Source organism: Cyprinus carpio, chromosome B16 (assembly GCF_018340385.1).
Source record: "Cyprinus carpio isolate SPL01 chromosome B16, ASM1834038v1, whole genome shotgun sequence".
NCBI lineage: Eukaryota > Metazoa > Chordata > Actinopteri > Cypriniformes > Cyprinidae > Cyprinus > Cyprinus carpio.
The window spans coordinates 11,470,676-11,489,786 of NC_056612.1; the positions used below are offsets into that span (position 1 = coordinate 11,470,676).

A 19,111-nucleotide genomic window follows, 5' to 3' on the forward strand; every position below is an offset into this window, starting at 1 on the left:
CGTGCCTGGAGAGCATTTTCCATTAATCAATCTCAATCTTTTTATTTATTTATTTATTTATTGGACTCATGCGAGATAAAGGGTATTTTTAATGTAGGCTATTCGTATTTTTGACATACACATTTTATACTCTGCTGCTGTATGTGTCTGTCATATCCACTTCAGAGTTTAGATTACCCATAATTACTTACTGTGATACTGCGATCCAAACACACTGCTGATATGACGTAACAGTGCAACATCACTTCACCAAAACATTCAGATTACTGTTACTGTAAGCAAAACTTCATGAAACAAGCACAAAGCAAACACGAATAAATAGACTGAAAAGAAGCAGATACAGATACCAGCGGATTCAAAACGTCACTTAAAACTTTCGAGCGCGCGCTGATAGCGACCACGCAGAGCAGCGCGCGCGGAGAGCGCCCACGCAACACTTTCACGCGCCGCAAAGCTTTTTAAATCCGTCGCATCCTCAGTCAGGAGCCGCTTTATCTTCTGTTTAATATGAACTGATAAAATGTATATAAATTAAATAGAAACTGAAAAGACATCACGCTCATATGGACTATAGGGTAATGTGATGGGAATTTGTGCACGAGCCGGTAAGTGTCGTTTTTGTTCTTCTAACTTCAGATTTGACTTCCATTGTCAGTGCTGTTTATATAGTATTTAAGAAAACCGATTGTACATATACTATAGGTGTGAATGACGTAGTTCATTACTGTAGCCTGCCGGATTAAACCATATAGCCTGTCTGGTAATGGTTTAGAAAACACGAAACAACAAAACATTTCTTACTGGATTTGCTCAACATTTAGGTTAATTGTTTTTAGTATGCTTTTGAGGTCTTTGTTACAACACAAAAATATGAGTAATAAAACTAGTTAACTCTCAAGTCTCAAGGTGAAAGGCATTTTAGTCAGGCCTCCTTCACAGCAGCCGAAACACTGTTAACTTTATAGGCTTAATAACCTTTATTAATTATTAAGTAATTGTCGAAAATATGTGTTACATTTAGTTGCATGCGTTTCTATGAAATACACTATTTAAAAAATGAATAGGTAATAGAGATCAGAATGTATTCAAATATATATGAATATAATAGGAAATACAAAAATACGAAAATCTGTGAAAACGTTCATGACATTTCTATCTATTTTTAGTAAACTATTAAACAACTAGTCCTATATTATAATGTTTGTTAATGTCATTATTAAAAGTTATAAAAATGGTTCCTCAAGGCTTATACTGTAGATTTAATAGTAGCTTATTTTTTATTTCTATAAATTCTATAGCCTACATAGTACTTATATTTATAACTACATGAAGAAGTCTAGATTTGTAGGTGATATACTGTAGTCTTTGTCCACTATCAAAATTAATCTTATAGTCGAATTTTTTGCATAACATTTATAAACTGCTGCATTAACTTTTTATTTAACTACAAAGAAAGACAATTGCACACTAAATTTGGCTTTTTTCTCTTTTAAGATCGATATAACTGTCCTCCTTTAGTCCTGCTGCAAAGAGGATTTTTGTTTCATTTCTCTCTTCTTCATCTGGTGCTGTTTACAGTATTATTCGTTTGCAGTTGAGTGAGATTAACCTCAAGGTCATTAGTTCTAAGAATCAGTGCTTTCTTTCTTTGACTCACAGAGAGAGTAAAAAGGTTGATTTCTTTAGAAATGATTTTATAAGCAATATCTTGATCACTTTCATTAGGAGAATTTGGGCTTGAGTTTATGTGGTGATATGAAAATGAACGCTGAACTATTTCAGACTAAAGGATTAGTTCTTTATCTCCCATCCTCCTCCTCCATGTGATAGAGAAAATCTGAAAGCGATAGAGAGTGTTATGCTTTCTCCCATTTAATCTAGCCATTATTTTTTTGCAGTGTATAGTTATGTATTAATTTGACTTTTGATAAATCACATGAGAATGAGCCTTTGATATGTGTCTGACAAGCTACATTTTTAAATTTCTTTTAGTGTGTGCAGAGGATAAGCAGAAGAAACGCTGCAAAGCAAAAATAACAATGAGATGAAAAGATTGATGCATTATTTCCAACAATTAATCTTCAAGAATGCGAGAGGCAGAGCTGTAGGAGGTACAGAGAAAATTGAGTCTGAGATGGTTGAGATGATGAACATTGGAAAAGAGATATTTCTATTAAAATATGCTTGCATGTAAGATGTGTGGAATATAACCAGCATCAATCAGAAATCTATAGACAATCTGTCAGTCTTTAGTGGGGATTTTTCATTGAAATTTTTTTCAGGTGACTTTATTTAGACAGTAGGTGGAAGTAAGTGACTGTCTTTATCATGATGAGTCATTGAATTATTCATTCAACCAATTTGTTCAGTAATGCTGATTTATTCAGGAAGAAAGCACTATTGCTTGGAAATGTGAACTGTATTAGTAAGAGTAACCCTCTTGTTTATTGAACTTTTACATTGAAGTATACTGAATGTCAGAATATCAGTGTCCTCTTTATTAGGACTAAATTATGTCCTCTCATACTATATTGAGATTTTAAGGAGTTAGAGCCTGTTCACACCAAGAACAAAAACTATGAAAAAAATTGTATTGACCTTTAATGAAAACTATATTAGTGTCTACACCAACAGATGATTACATTCTGTTTATGGTAGTGTGGACTGTAATTACATCGCCTGCCACTTTTAGATGCTCAGATTGGTTAATTTCTGATTGGATGTCAGTTATGTTTTTGTTCATTGGAAAATATTGTTCTGAAAGTGATTCCAACTATTGTCGTTTTTGTTATTATACAATAAAGTTTTAATAACAGGGGGAGGTCCGAACCACAGCTATAGTGATAACGACACAGCGGATCGTTGGAATCACATTGAGCTGATGAATGATAAAAACAGTGACAGCCAATCAGAATTCAGAGCATTTAAAGTGACATAACTTTATAATATTATTATACATTGGTGTGGGCACTAATATAATTTTTTATAGTTATTATTTTTGGTTTGAACAGGACCAAGATAGTTCGTTGTAAGTACTTCTAAATATCTGTTTTACTGCAGGATGGGATTTAAATATTGTTGGCAACCTGTCCTACATGATTTGGACCTTATGATACGGACCTTCCCGGACATGCACAATAACCGTGTGTCACTGAATGATTCAGAGCGATGCTCATGAGTACCATTTGAGCAACAGGGCCTTTGAAAATCTGTGTTTCTTTCCATGTCAACCTGCGTTCTTGATCTGTTGTTCGAAGTACAATGTAATTCCCTCACCAACTAAACATGCACTAGCTTGATCTTATCATAATGAATGTTTGATAAATATACTCATGCACACTATTAGTTCTATGATAGTTCTATGATTCTATGATTCCTCATTGAATTCATAACCCATAATAAAGTCAGTGTAGTGTCCTATAGAAATAAGGTTGCAAAGACCAAGAAATAGGGTAGTAAGTCCTGTCAGTTCTGGCTCGTCCATACAAATACAGCACTCCCACGTATATCTAAGGTAACACAACACTTTATAAGCTCCTGGGGTTGAAGTGGTGCTGTCTCAGCAGCAACAGACCACAGTGTAGAAACCAGGGAGACAGAGAAATGAATAAGGAGCACAATATTATGTGCAGGAGAGAGTTTAGAAGAATTAGGCATATATGCTATGTCACACTCTGGAGAAAGACAAGCATAAAGAATGATTATGTTTTTTCAAAATGTATTCATTAAAGAATATTCTGGGTTTAATTCAAGTTTAGCTCAATTGATAGAAAACAACAACAACAAAACAAACAGAAATGTAGATTAAGATTAAAAAAGTAAATGTGGCCAATATTTGGAGGTCTTAAAAACAGAAATCTGTGTATGAGCTATAAAAAAAACAGTAATTTTAGGATTTTCATGGTGACAAGTTGTAAAATTTGTAAAAAAACAACAAAAAACAACAACAACAACAAAAAATCTTAATACAGAAAATTGTAGAAAAAAATTGTTTTAGTATCACTTTACTTAAAGCCTTTGTGTCACCATACTTGTCACTTTCACTTTTAATGCATTATAAAGGGTTATTAAATGGTATAATGCATTATATTTATTTATAATGTGCATTGTAATACATTATATCTTGTCGTAAATTATTATAACTGAATTTAAAATGCATAGTGTAACAATGAATTGATAAGTGATATAATGTATTAACTGTGGTTACAATTATTCATGAGATTGTACAGTGCATTAGTGCATTATAAGGTGCATTATGAGGCATAATTAATGCATTAAAACTACTTTTATAATGCATTATACTTAAAGGCTTTAAGTAAAGTTTTACCAGGGTTTTTAAATTTTTATTTTTTTTTATTTTTTTTTTACAAAAATGTAGAGCTAATAATTTAGTAAAAGCACAATCGCTAATTATTCTGTTAAAACTTGTTTATTATTTATGCTGTTTTGTGTTGTCATATGACAAAGTTGTAAAATTGGATATAAATTTATACAGAAAAGGTTAAAAAATTACAGAAATGGAGAGTTTATAAATTTATAAAAGCAGTAACATTATTCTGTTAAAACGTATGTATTATTTGAGCTGTAAAGCAGTTTAAATTCCAGTCGTTTTTGTGTTGTTATGGTGGCAAAGTTGGATACAACTTCACAAGACGTTAGTAAGCGTTTATTTAACAGAATAAAATCATGTTAACATGCAAATTATTAACATTGTGTAGCTATATTACTGAAATGGTCAGAATTTTAACACTTATGAACTGGCCGCATTCATGTCCATTATTGTAAAGGATGCACTGAAATGATTTTTGTGGTAATTAACATAACACAAATGCTCTTGAATGATCTCAACTTGTACTGAACTCAGAATATTCCTTTAAGATTTAAAAAATGGTCATTCCCCTTTCATAAATTTAACAGATTTAGTCTGGCTCTTCTTGGCATACATTAGGTTCTAATGATTAGGAGATTGTACTGAAGCCTATAGTGTAGAAATGCAGTGAGAGTGATGTTATCTGTAGTTAATACTTTCTCATTACTCCACTCAGATTAACGTGAGTTAGTTTCCAGCCAGGCTTCTGCAGGCTGACTGGATCATATAATCTCATTGCACACTTCTGGCATATCTAGACTGAGAGAGATGGAAGCAGACAGAAAATCAGGGAATGAAAGTGAGTGAGCTAGAGAGGGAAACTGAGAGAGACACAGCCTGGCCATGTGAATGCATGGACATTTTGTGGCCTCATTTCGTGGCATAGAGGAATCGATGACACTATGGATTGGTTGTGCTGTATGTGGGCTGTTGGATTACTGCATGTGTTCTGCTGCAGGTGACATAGCAAGCATTTCCACCATGTACCAATACTACTGAGGTTGTTAGATCAGCATTATCATTTTAAAACAATTAGTTCTTTTCTAATGTTTTATTCACTTAATCAGCATTTCCAGTATGTCTCTGGTCAGTGTAGTTTTAGGCGTTAATTTTCTGCAAATTAAATTTTGCCTCTTTAACATTGTTATGGCTCTCAGTATGAATCTTGTGTTTGTTGCAGGTGCAGCTATATATGTTTAAACATATGGGTAACACTTTACATTTAGGTTCCATTAATGCATTAACTAATATTACTGTATTTTTAATCTTTAAAAAAAATACAGATATATTCACTGTTAGTTAATGTCACCTCAAGTTCATTGAATAAAATTAATAGACACAACTTTTGAGTTTAATAATGCTTTAGTAAATTTCGAAATTAACATCAATAACTAACTATAATAAGTACTATTTTCATTGTTAGTTCGTCAACTCATGTTAACAAATGAAATCTTATTGTTAAGTGTTATCTATATATATATATATATATGGATGATAAGACTACAAATTAGTTCAGAGTTCAGAATGCAAATAAATGCAAGTAAAATAGCCAATGCAAAAGTGCAAATATTTTGATGATGTTGATATTTGTTAATTTTTTTTTTAATAGTAACTTTTAAAGTTTGAATGGAGTCTGTATAGTACATTGTGTGGTTTAGGCAGAAGTAATATTATATTATACTGTACCTAATCCTTATTCTTCAGTTCCTTTTTTTTAGATAAACAATGGTTTTCATGTTTTCTATGTCAGTTAAAAGTAAACACTTTATTTATTTATACAAGAATTACATTTATTTCTTATTTATTATACTGTATTTGTTATTCTGTTGAAATCTCAAATGATCTAATTTGGCAATAGACTGCTGAGGACAATCAAAATTGCATTCCATTTTTCCAAATGTTTCATAAAAATCATTTATGGAACCATTCAGGAACCAAAACTGTTAAAAACTATCAAATCAAAACCAGAAACATAATATTCCCAAGGTGGTTTAGAACACATATGCTTCTTGGTTACATAAAGTTGTCAATACTATAAATAAAAGAAAAACATACTACTTGTTACTTTAGAAACAAATGTTTCTCATCTGCAAAGGGCCTGTAAAAGCATAAAGTATATAGAATATGAGTCTGCATTGTCAGTCCTTGCTAAAGTAAAATGACTTTCACATACAGTACTTTAGAAATCTGCATGACCTCAGCCATGTGATGTAATAATAGCATACATCTAGAGTTTCTCCATAAGATTATCCCCCTCAGATTTGTGAAAAGGTGAAATAGAGAGTATGTTAGAGAGAAAAGATCAAAAGGTTATTCACTGGGCAGAATATTATTGAAATGATTTTCACAGGGACTTAATCTCCCTTCATAACACTTGAACATGGACATGCAATCTGGGAGAGGGATAGAAAGACAGAGAGAGAGAGAGAATTCAGGAAAGATAGAGTGACAAACGCAATCTGAGTGTCAGAGAGATAAGAGAAAATAAACTTGTGATGTTGAAAACTGATATTTATAGAGCACTGGGACATTTATGTTGAAATAGCTTATCCTTAAAAAATTGTTCAACTTCTGTTATTAAAATATTCTGGAGTCAGATGGGGCGTGTAAAGCTACTAAGCTTGTTATGTAGTCAAAAGTTGATTGTTGTGTAACCATTGAGCTGATTTGCATAGATTTCGATAGTTTTCTGTTAATTGCCCCCGACATAAGTCTGGCACTGCTGCATTGGTGCTCTGCCAGCAATTATCTTGAATGTCCCGTATCACGCTGACCTTGGTCCCATATCTCACACCTCTGAACACAGCACATGCTGGAGAGGATCAGGGGTGTTTGAGGAGCACTCAGCTCTCATAAGCAGCATGGGAGATTTCACCAGACACCAACTCCAACATGAGGAACAGAAAGATAAGGAGAGAGAAAGTGAGAGAGTCTGACTGGTATTATACATGAAGTTCACTGAAAATAGTTGATAATGTTAAAAAAAACTTTTTGTTGTTGTTTAAAAATTTGAGACCACTTTAGTAGATAAATTATATTTTATAAGGATAATTTGAAAAAATATTTTTTTATTTTTTGCTTTAATGACAGTAGTTCTCAAGCGTCTTGCGCTTAAATGCAAGAACATCTGAAATTTTGTATAAGCAAATTCACAATTAATTAATTAATTTAAAAATTTGCTTAGAAATAGTGCAAATTGCAAAATATGCCTTATTTTTTACAGGCTTTTTTTGTTTGTTTGTTTATTTTACTTATACTCTCTCTCTCTCTCTCTCTCTCTCTCTATCTATATATATATATATATATATATATTCATTTCAATGTTTAAATTTGAATTATTAAACGGATAGTTCCAGTCCTTGATTCTGATTGGTTGAGCCGCGTTCGAAGCTGTTGTAAATTACAACCACTTTGTTGGAAGCACAACTGTTTCTGAGGAACTACATTATTTGGTGGAAGAATAATGTTTTTATTTATATCATTACTCTTTATTTCCTCTGTTTTATTATGTAAAACCTTACTACGTATGTGGAATAACCGTTGTATAAAAGCTGTGGTTTATAGTGATTTTTGTAACAGCTAAGCTTTATACTCCTACTTCGCGTCGTGCCTAACAAGGCCCCTTAGCTGTTATAAATTTACTGTAAACCATGACTTCTTGGGGCTTATTGCTTTATTTTACATCCTTTCAGTATTTTATTTGCATGCTAATTCAGTATGAGGTCAAACACACAATAATTAATAGACCTCCACACACAATAATTAAACAGTTATAAAGTATTTAAAAGTTGTTTTTTAATTATAGAGTGTTAAAGTGTATTATATTCTAAGGTTACTTTAGAAACAGGACTGTTGCACTTAATTGTCACTCATAATGACACTTATTGTCATTATTTGAGCACAATACATTCAAGTGTTATTAAAATTATACCTGTTGCATGTGAGCTTTTTTACAAAAGGAGAAATCTTTCATTATTTATATTAGTCTTTATTTAGGGAGATAACTTATTATAATATGCATATTAACTGCTGCAGATGAACTTATTAGAGAACATGAATACCGAATGGCTCTCTGTCAATGGTATATTTTCAGCAGCACTGGTGTATGTGTTAATCAATAGGTTTGGTGCTCTAATGAGATCTCTCTCATACACACAGCCCTAGGTTACAGTGTGTAGAGGTTAGAGTCAGAGGTCAAAGACTGGTGGTGAGATAAGATGTGACTCACACACTCTCCAAAACCTTTAGTGAACCACACACATGGCACTATAGCAAAATATTTTTGCTTAAAAATGACTTGTGAGACATGTATTTAACTTATTTAAAGTCAAGGCCAAGGTGGTTTTTCAAATATATTAAAAAAAGATCGAAGCACAGAGTGGAATTAAAAAAAATATAAACACAGCAATTATAATGGAATGGAAAGTATTGTAACATTTGACATTTTATTGTGGTTAAAGTGTATGCAGTTTAAATTGAAAGTCTGTTTATTAAACAAATTGAAATATTGTTTTTTATATGTTTGATATTAGAAGTAAACAAATACCACATTTATAATTTTTATTACTGAAATGTGGAATTACTCATCTATGGTTTACAGCTACAGAATGACTCAGCTATTTTTTTATCATTATTTTTTAATTAATTAATTAATTAATTACTTTTCAATTTGAGGGGCCGATGACTTTTTAGGAAGACACTAATCTTTTACATAATATTTTATCTTTTTCAGCAGATTTCTGCTGACTAAAAGTGCAAAGAAGACACGGGATGATCTATGCACTTCATTAACTGCCAGCACTGGTAATTATAACTTATATTTATGAATATATAAAATAAAAAAGTTTGTTAGAATTTTGGAATTATGACATTTTCTTGGAGATAAATAATCAGCATATATTGAGCATGTTTGCAATGCAACTTTCATGTCACAGAGAGATACATTTATTAGTTTTATCTAGTCCTTAAATTTCATTTTAACTTTCATATTATGCTTTCTCCCTAGGAGTTAACAGAGACTGTGATGTCCTCAACGCAAAAACCGCAGATTCGAATATTAAGGAACGTGACAGGGACCTGACAAACTATTCTTGAGTTGCATTTGCCATGGATATATTCTACTACAAATATTTGAAGATGAAACCTTATGTCACCTCTCACTTTAGAAATGTCCTTTTTCTTTAGAGTGTTATACTTTCCAATTTCATCCTTGAATACGTTCCTGTTCAAGTGGGCTTTTCATGACTAGACACCGTTTTTAAAGATTCTTTTTTCTATCACGTTCATTAAGCCTCGAAATACAGGTTCCTCAAAGGAGGTGTATGAAAAGGTAACACCACTTCGGTTTCCCAATCATTTCATTTTTTAAATCTACGACATTAAAAATTTATCTGACTTAATGTTCATTTTTAGGAACATTTCACCAGTTTCATGTGTTTTGTTGATGACCAAACTGGACTTGGACTCTGAGGAAGATCTCAAAGGATCGCCTAGCTTTTTTAAGCTTTTGGAGAGATCAAAGTGAACCAGCAAGTCATAATTCATCTCACCCTAAACCTCTTACTACTGTAATGTGTGCACTATAATAATTCAGTTTTAGAACTTCAGTCAAGAGTTTTTCTAGACCAAAATGTCCCTTTCTTTTGGAGAACTGGGCTCTTGGTATGAGACTGGAAAATCTGCTGAAACCAGATTGGAGATGGAAACATGACTGTGACAGAATGTCACTGTTTTAATTGTTCTGATGTCTAATATGATTGAGAAATGGAGTTGTTCTGTTCCAGAGTTATATTTGCTCAATATTGAAGGCAAAGAGGTCACATTTGTGAAGTATTAGGAAATGTTGACTAGTTTTCATATTAATTGCACGTCTCTCTTGTGTCTTTAAACTTCTCACCATTTAAATAAGGAAGGCTGAAGAGGTCCCAAAGGGAAAGATTGGTCTGTATATGCACGCTGTTATTTATTACACACATAAGTTCTAGACAGTTTAGTGCATGTTCTTTTCAGTTTCCCTCTATATGTGAGGCTTGTTTATGTTTTTCCTTCATGTTATGTAAGTTCAGTTTTCCTTCATCCTTCTGCTCTGCCTGAGCTTCGCCTTGTTTGTTTGTGCCTTTTAGTTGCTCACTTTCTTATGAAGCTGCTATATGTTACGCATAGAACTAAAGCAGCACCTTTTTCCTTTGTCTAGTCTCTGTCCAACACCTAACCTTAGAAAACTACTGCTAAAGCTGAGAAACTGCATTGAAACTGGATTTTTTTCTTTATTTACTGCATCTAACAACTTTGGAACTTTGCGTTCAGTAAAATCGTCCAGGAATACTGGTTTATTACTAGCAGACAGTGGACGGAACACCCAAGTGGAGACTCTTTGATGATGTCAGAGATGATCTCTAATGCGATTGTGTTCCGTCTCTGGGCAACGATTGGCTGCCGGGATCTGAATGATAATACGGACTCTTTCAGGCCATAAGCCTCACTGTGGAATACAGTCTACAATTCATAGTTTGGATATATATCATTGCGTCCATATTTTGACCCTGGATTTATCTGGCAAAGCTTCATTTTTTCTGAACATTTTGTAGCCACCTTGCGGTCACCAATAATGGGGGCTGCTCGGGTAAAGAGGCGCTTCAGTGCGGTTGTGGACACCCCGCTGGATGAGGAGGAAGTCATGAGGCTGGCACAGAGTGATGATGTCACTTCCTCCCAGTCGGGCACACTTCTGTCGCCCAACTGTAACGGCAAATTGCTGAACTATCACCATAGCAATGGAGGAAGGAGTGGAGAGAGGGATGAGGATGATGATGATGCAGAGGATGACGATGATGATGATGAAGAAGGGGGAGGGAGGAGGGGAGGAGGAGGAGGAGGGCATGGCTCGGCGCTCAGGGGGGAGTCTGGGGCAGAAGGGAGGTGGGAGAGGAGCAAGAAAAAGTCCTCGTCTTCCCTCTCGCCCTTGCCGCCCCACGAACGTCGAGGCCAGTCCCGCCGGCCCCGACGGCGCTTTGTAGGCAAGGACGGGCGCTGCAACGTCACCTTCGTCAACATGAGCGAAAGGGGCCAGCGCTACCTCACCGACCTCTTCACCACCTGCGTGGACATCCGCTGGCGCTGGATGCTTGTGGTGTTCACCCTTTCCTTCTTGCTCTCCTGGCTTCTCTTTGGTTTCATGTTCTGGCTCATCGCCGCCGCTCACGGGGATCTGGTGCCCCCGGCATCATCTTCCTCATCTTCTCCTTCATCTGTTTCCTCCTCGCTGGCTCCTCTGGAACCCGCAGACGATTCCAGTCGAGCGGAGACGGTGACAGAGACAGAGGAACGCTGCTTTCAGCAGGTGAACAGTTTCATGGCGGCGTTCCTCTTCTCTCTGGAGACGCAGACGTCTATAGGATACGGCTTCCGGAGCGTTACCGAGGCCTGCCCCCTGGCGGTGCTGGCTGTCGTGTTGCAGTGCATTGTGGGCTGCATCATCGACGCTTTCATCATTGGGGCGGTAATGGCTAAGATTGCCAAGCCCAAGAAGCGCAATGAAACACTGGTGTTCTCGGAAGTGGCCGTAGTGGCCATGAGGGACGGGAAACTCTGCATGATGTGGCGAGTGGGAAACTTGCGCAAGAGCCACCTGGTGGAGGCCCATGTACGAGCACAGATACTGAAGGTCAGTGAGAAGGTGTGTTTGTGTCTTGTCCTGTCTGTTCATTTAAACAGAATAAAAATGCAATTCACACATTACATAAATGGCGCTTTTCCACTGTGTGGTATGACACGGCTTGCCATCACATGAATAAATTACATTTTGTAATATGTAATAATATGTCACAATATTACCATTTTTACTGTATTTTGATCAAATAAATGCATCCTTGGTGAGACAGAGACATCTTTCAATAAATTATACTGTAAAATCTTAACGAACTTTTGAAGGGTAGTCTAGTGTATATGAGAAAGAAAAACCTTGCATGAAGGTAGAATACATGGTGAGATGAGTAAATGAAAAAGAATAAAGAATGAGAGAGATTGACATCTGGACAGTTGGTGTGGTTAATAACGGCTTGTTTTGTTCAAGCTCATACCAGAGGTTTATAAGATTTGCAGAGGGGATTAATTTTACCAGAGCAAACCATTGTCTTGCATATCTGCCCTGTGTGTGTGTTTGTGTGTGTGTGACTTAATTTAACGGCCTGGTTAAATTATTTGTGTCGGTATGCTTTTGTTTAAGAGTGAATGAAATCTTATTCTTGTAAACATGTATTCAAATGTGTCATCGTGTAGGTGTGTGAATGTCTGTGAAGATCATGTTTATATTCGTCTTTTATTGTGTTCAAATCCACATGCAGTGCTACTGTTTCTAACACATCCTGATGTCACTACAAAAACACAGATTGGATTTGTCCATGGAAGACAGCTTTTATCACTTTTTATCATAAAATGTGTCTGATTACAACACAATGCTGCTATCATAACATCGACTTGGAGGTCGAAATTACTGGCAGAAATTTTGTGAACTTTGAAATCTATGATATGTGTAAAAACATATTCATAACTTGTTTAAAACTGTGGAAAATTTAGTTCAAGTTTGGTACGTTACAGACAGGTGTTTTCACCATTTTACATATTATCATCTGCTAAAATGTTTTCATTGACAAAAATTGTGCCATGTCAGTCTGTATAAAATGGACTGTAATTAATACATATTAAATGACTAGGTATTAACTTATCTAAATATGCTAAATGACATTTATGTCAAACAATAAAAATGACTAAAACGTTGATCTACTGTATGTAAAACAGCACTTTTCACCTTTCCTGCAGCCACGGGTGACCCCTGAGGGTGAGTTCCTGCCATTGGACAATGCAGACCTCAATGTCGGCTTTGACACAGGAACAGATCGCATCTTTTTGGTGTCACCTGTGACAATTGTGCATGAAATTAATGAGGAGAGCCCTTTCTTTGAGATGGACAAACATACACTAGAGGAAGACAAAGATATGGAAGTGGTGGTGATCCTGGAGGGCATGGTGGAGGCCACTGCCATGACAACCCAATGTAGGTCTTCATACCTGGCCTCTGAGATCCTCTGGGGTCACCGCTTTGAACCTGTGCTCTATGAAAGGAAGAACTGCTACCAGGTGAGACACAGAGAATAAAAAAATGGAGGGTGGAAAGTGATGCCAGATATATAGAAAAATAAATGAATAAAAAATTAAAATAAATCTTGATATGGCAACTTTATTTACTAAGCAACTACAATAAGCAACCCTGTGTCAATTTTTGTGTTGATAAGAGATAGGGTCAGGACAAATTCAAAATTCATAATTTGAAAGTAATTGGCCGTTTTCCACAAGAATTTGAATTCAAATGACAGGACAAAGAATTTGTTCTGGAAATGCAATTCAGAGAGAAAAATATGAATATGAAATAAAATATGATCAACCCGATCTCATGGGAAACAAAATATTAATAAAGTGTTTTTTTTTCAAGCATTTTTAAATTCTAATTTAAATTCCTGCAATCTGATTTTACCTCAGTTTTAATTAATTGGAACTGAATTGGAATTTAAACTGAATTGAAATTTAAAAAGGTATTCTAAATTCACTTCTGAATATCAGTCAATTCTAAATAAATACGATCTCTCGATAATAGAAACCATCTACAACCAACTTCATGCTGTAAAGATGGCGGTGCATATAGTGATAATTCTCCTGCTAAATTTTTTTGAATGTATGACTAATCCCAAAAACTTGTCTTAACTAAAATAACAATATACTTTTCTCGACTCTTTTAGAAATGCAAATCTAGTTATGCCTTGTATTTGTCATGTGTCCTCCCCACCTCTAGGTGGACTACTCATACTTCAACAGGACTTACGAGGTCCCGGACACACCCACCTGCAGCGCTAAAGAGTTAGCCGAGAAAAAGTACATCTTGGGCTCCCGTTCCTCCTTCTGTTACGAGAACGAGGTGGCTCTGCAGCTCTCCCCCTCTGTCCCTTCCTGCCCTGACCAGTTCTCTCCATCCCACTGTGCATCCCCTTCTCTCGTTCGGCCCGCACCACCATCTCGACAAGACTCCTGCAGTGAGCACCCACACATACACTGAGCCATGTGGCTGGGATGAAAGGGCACAGGGGAAAGCAGCGGTCAAATAAAGAAAGGGAGATAGATAGAGAAAGAAAGGGAAAGGGTCAGGATGGAGGGAGGAGTTGGAACCAGGGGTCGGGAGAAAGAGAGAGAACCAGCTAATGGACAAAGGGCTGGAGAGACAGACTTGGACAGGGGACTTAGGCAAAGAGGACCGTAAAGGGACAATGTAGGACTGATTAATTACATTAGGTCATGCATAGGATGGGCTGAGAGAAGACAGAATGCACAAAAGATGGAGAATAGAAGAGGGAAAGGGGCCCCTGACCGCCTGGGAGAAGAGAACGAAAGAGCAAGATAGCAAGACAGTGGGGTGAATTCAGTAATCGGTTGCACTAGTGCAGTATTTCTGCATGTGTCTTCTTCACTAACCCCTGTAATCCTGCTTTATCAGATGCTATCAAAGTATCTTTCAAAGCAAGTCAATTCAGGCGGCTCTCTTGGAAACACAGCTATTTTAGTCATACATAGGTCCTATCAAATTAGGTAGGGGAACACTGAAGTCTCATAATTCAATTTAAAATCAGCAATATATTCTGACATGAATAATAAAAAAGGCCAACCTTGAAATTAGCATCACCCTGGTTCCCTCGAAAAAAGCCAACAGAATTTTCCATTATTTCAGAAAATAAGTTCTGTGACCAACAAAAGTTCATGATTCTTACGTTTTGTTCACCATACAAATCTTCACAAATGAAAACAACTATGAATACCCACAACTATGAATTTTGAAGCCTAAATACAATCGCCAGAGGTAAAAAGCTAAACATAGTCTATAAACGAACTACACCACGGTCGTATGACTTCAATGTCACAACCAACTCTTTCATTCTTCATTTAAAATGTAGAAAGTTAGAAAGTGTGAGAATAGTTCGCAAGACAGCAAATCTGACCCTGCATAGACAGCAATGCAGCTGCCACATTCATTGTTAAATAAAGTCATTATTTTTGTTTCCTTTGTGCACAAAAAGTATTCTCGTAGCTTCATAAAATTAAGGTTACATTAACTATTTTATCGATGTTCTTACTACCTTTCTAGGCCTTGAACATAGTGTTGTCAAATGTACCAACTTTGGTACCAGTCTGTATTGAAATTTTAAAAACGTCCACACGGGAGTGTTTAAAATCTGTCAGATGCCTGCTTTTAAATTCTCCCGTGTGCTTCTGTGTGAGCGATCGGTGAAGAGCGTGAAGCGATGATCATTGTAGCCAATCACAGTCATATCTGTTGAGCGCATGAACACATTGGCCAAACAGCAGTGTTTAAGAATCAACTCAACAGCACTCAAATGTTAGCGGGAAATTGACGTTTTTAAAATTTCAATACCAACTGATACCGAAGTCGGTACTTTTGACAACACTTGAACCTGTCAGTTGCATTGCTGTCTAAGAAGGGTCAGAAAGCTTTCAGATTTAAAAAAAAAAATGTTTTTGGCATGCAGATCTTTATATACTAGTGCCGCCATCTTGGGCATTTCAACATTCTCTTATTCACTGTAATACAAGTGGCCTGTCTCTGTTGCAATCTTAACTGGTTTAGCAGTGCACCGTATTTAAATGGACTCAATGACACTTCATTCATTTTTAATGAATTCCCCCTGAAAAGTAGGAGCTTTGTTGGGAAAGAGCTTTCAGGTAGGTTTCAGAAAGGACGAAGGTAATGTTTAAGTCAGAGTGCAGAGGAACGTAGTAACACAGGAGATTCAGGTCAATCACACTGAAAAGAGGTCAAAGACTTAATGACCAAAAACAAATCAAACTGCGGAGTGAAGTGAAAGAGTGGAGGAATATAGAGGGATTGATGGAGAAGGTGATTTTGACATGAGGAGAGCTGCAACACCGACCCAGTGGGCTGACTGAACCTGGCGATCTTTCAGAATCAACACGAGCTGCGGTGGCTCCAGCATGTGTACCTGATAAAGACACAACAGTGGCCCCTAGGGGCCGCAACCAGTATGAGCGATTTTACAATTCAGAAATTGGAAAGAAATACCTATTGCACATAACTTCTTATGACAATATCATACACGAGTAAGAAATAGAAAAAAAAAAGTCCTCTCTCAAAAATCGAATTACTTGTTGCAAGAACTTTTGTGTCTTATTGAATGTCGGAATGCTTGCTAGAGTCACTGCAAAATAGGAAACTACTGAAAATCTGCAGCATTTTCAAGTGGTTTCTCTTATGTACTGTATATTATTTATTTTTTTGTATTTATTCAAGTGAATGCATTTTTGTATCATGACACACATAGAAGATTATGTGAAGCACTTTCAGAGTAATTTGTAATAATGTAACATATTTGTCACAGTTGCACAGACCAAAAAAGAATTAGCTAATTGTATGTATGGGTATATTTATATTTATATTATATATTTACTCTTTGGACAGCACATGAATCTGTCATCAGCCACTGTTTGGATTGTTGACTTGAATTTTTTCTCTCTCAGTGTTTCATAACTGTGTAGTAGTAACTATGGTAAATTTAGTAACTAAGGTAAATGAATTATTACGGTCTGTAGTATTGTTATGTAATGACTGGGGCATTTTTCGTTTTTTCTGTCTTCCATTCATTCTTAAACAACCACACAAACATTCTGACCTAAAGTATGTTGCTGGACAGGTTTTTTCTTGTGTGTTTTTGTAATTAGTTTGCCGGCGGTGTGCCTTTGAAAGTGAGCCTGCTTGTTTTGAGGTTTTAGGGAGTAATGGAGAAATGTAGGTTGTATTATGCGGATGTTACAGGCACAGATGGAACCTGTAGACATTTTCCACATTTTCCATGCTGATCTTTTGAGAAAAATCTATTTAAGTCTATATATGAATATGGTAAAATGTGTTAAATAGAGCTGAGACACTTGCCAAGTTTTTGTCCAAGTATTTTTTCTAAAAAAGATTTAACGATAATTCAAATGAGGAAAAAAGCAAACATCGAATCAATGTCTCTTTGCATAACTGACAAATTATTATAATTAGTTTTTATTTATTTATTTTACTTATGCAACTGTTTCATCATCAGTAAAAGGCCAACTGGAAGGAAACAGGCAAAATTTTTAATGCATTTTAACAATAAACAGCACAAAAAGTGGAAAAAAACTTGGCTATCGGTAGCTGCATGCATAATCATATTACACAAAATATGTATTAAACTAATATGCAAAAGTTAGGAGTTGTAGAACATGTTTTTAAATGTTTTTGTCTCTTATAGTCAGCAAGGCTGCATTTATTTGACTAAAAATACAGTAAAAACAGTAATATATTATTACAATATAAAATAACTGTTTTCTATTTGAATATATTTTTAAAAAAATATTGGTCTGATATACCAAGATTTCTTTTTTTTCAAGAAATCATTCTAATATGCTGATTTGATGTAATATCTCTTATTATCATCACAGTGGAAAACAGTCGTGCTGCTCAATATTTTTATATTATATATTTCCCCTCGGATTTCTTTGAATAATAATAAAGTTCAAAAGAGCAACATTTAATTTAAATATAAATATTTTGTAACACTGTAAATGTCTTTACTGTTTACTGTCAATTTTATACATCCTTGCTGAATAAACTATTAATTGCTGCCCCCAAACTTTTGAACAGTAATGTACATTATACCTATGCTTTAATATATGATTGCACAGCATTACTATCACAGACAGTTTTGTGGATATTTGGCCAAATGAAGTCATACAAATGCACATTCATAGTCTAATAATGCGCAACAATAAATTGTCTCTGTCTCTCAAGTTGTGTCTCTCCACTGGTGTAGTTTTAGGTGTGGACTAAAACATACTGAACCCTATCGCAGGTTAAACTTAGGGCTATGTACAGTTGTTATATTAGGAGAATCTTAGACATCTAGCCCTCTATTTGAATAGAATATGTATCCACTTTTTTGCTATTGTCATTTATTTTTAATTTTTCTGCATGTAAGCTTGCTTGTTTATCATTAGTCTTCATAACCACAAAATTCTTTTAATAGGCCTGTGTGAGTACTGTTGTTAGTGTGTGTGTGTGTGTGTGTGTGTGTGTGTGTGTGTGTGTGTGTGTGTGTGTGTGTGTGTGTGTGTCCGGTTACCCTAGTTTGACATCTAACTGGACCTATTACTTGCATTTTTGTTTTATACATTTATAAATAAGAAAATCCATCACCCTGATGAATTATCAGATGCTTTTATCACTCCATCATTCAGTAATGCCTGAGTTCACCATGGCATCTGGTGGCTCATGTTCTATTTTTATTTATTTTGTAAATGCAGTTATGTTATTGGTCAATCAGTGTCCAGGCCTCTGCTGTTCCTTTGATACCATTCACATTGCTACTTTGTAAGACAGAATGTGCTTCATGGACATGTGTAGAATTAAAAAAAACATGCTTTCTTGACTTGTCTCCTATGTTTCTATTCGTATTCCAATTTTTTGTGCTTAAAAAAGTAAGATTTTTTTATAAGAAATAACTTCTGAATAGTATCAAAATAAAAAAATAAAATTAAATATAACAAAATAATAACAACATGTTAATTATTGAATTAAATGAAAATAATAATACTATTGATAATAATAATATATGCTAAATGGTAATTGTATTTATCAGTTAT

The 19,111-nt window shown here is 35.3% G+C and overlaps 1 protein-coding gene across 5 annotated transcripts; it reads left to right on the forward strand.

Moving 5' to 3' along the window:
* The first annotated feature begins 410 nt into the window (after positions 1-410).
* Positions 411-18,897, forward strand: kcnj14 (potassium inwardly rectifying channel subfamily J member 14). Of its 5 annotated transcripts, none has more exons than XM_042740727.1 (6): positions 411-605; positions 9,102-9,172; positions 9,375-9,698; positions 9,782-12,032; positions 13,187-13,504; positions 14,214-18,897. In XM_042740727.1, the coding sequence occupies exons 4-6, from the start codon at positions 10,977-10,979 to the stop codon at positions 14,472-14,474; spliced, it is 1,635 nt and encodes a 544-aa protein (XP_042596661.1). In that variant the 5' UTR covers positions 411-605; positions 9,102-9,172; positions 9,375-9,698; positions 9,782-10,976; the 3' UTR covers positions 14,475-18,897. The 5 variants fall into 5 exon arrangements, with proteins under 5 accessions (XP_042596661.1, XP_042596665.1, XP_042596663.1 ...); XM_042740731.1 differs by having other exon boundaries at positions 9,105-9,172; XM_042740728.1 differs by lacking the exon at positions 411-605 and adding an exon at positions 4,924-5,327.
* The last annotated feature ends 214 nt before the right edge of the window (positions 18,898-19,111 follow it).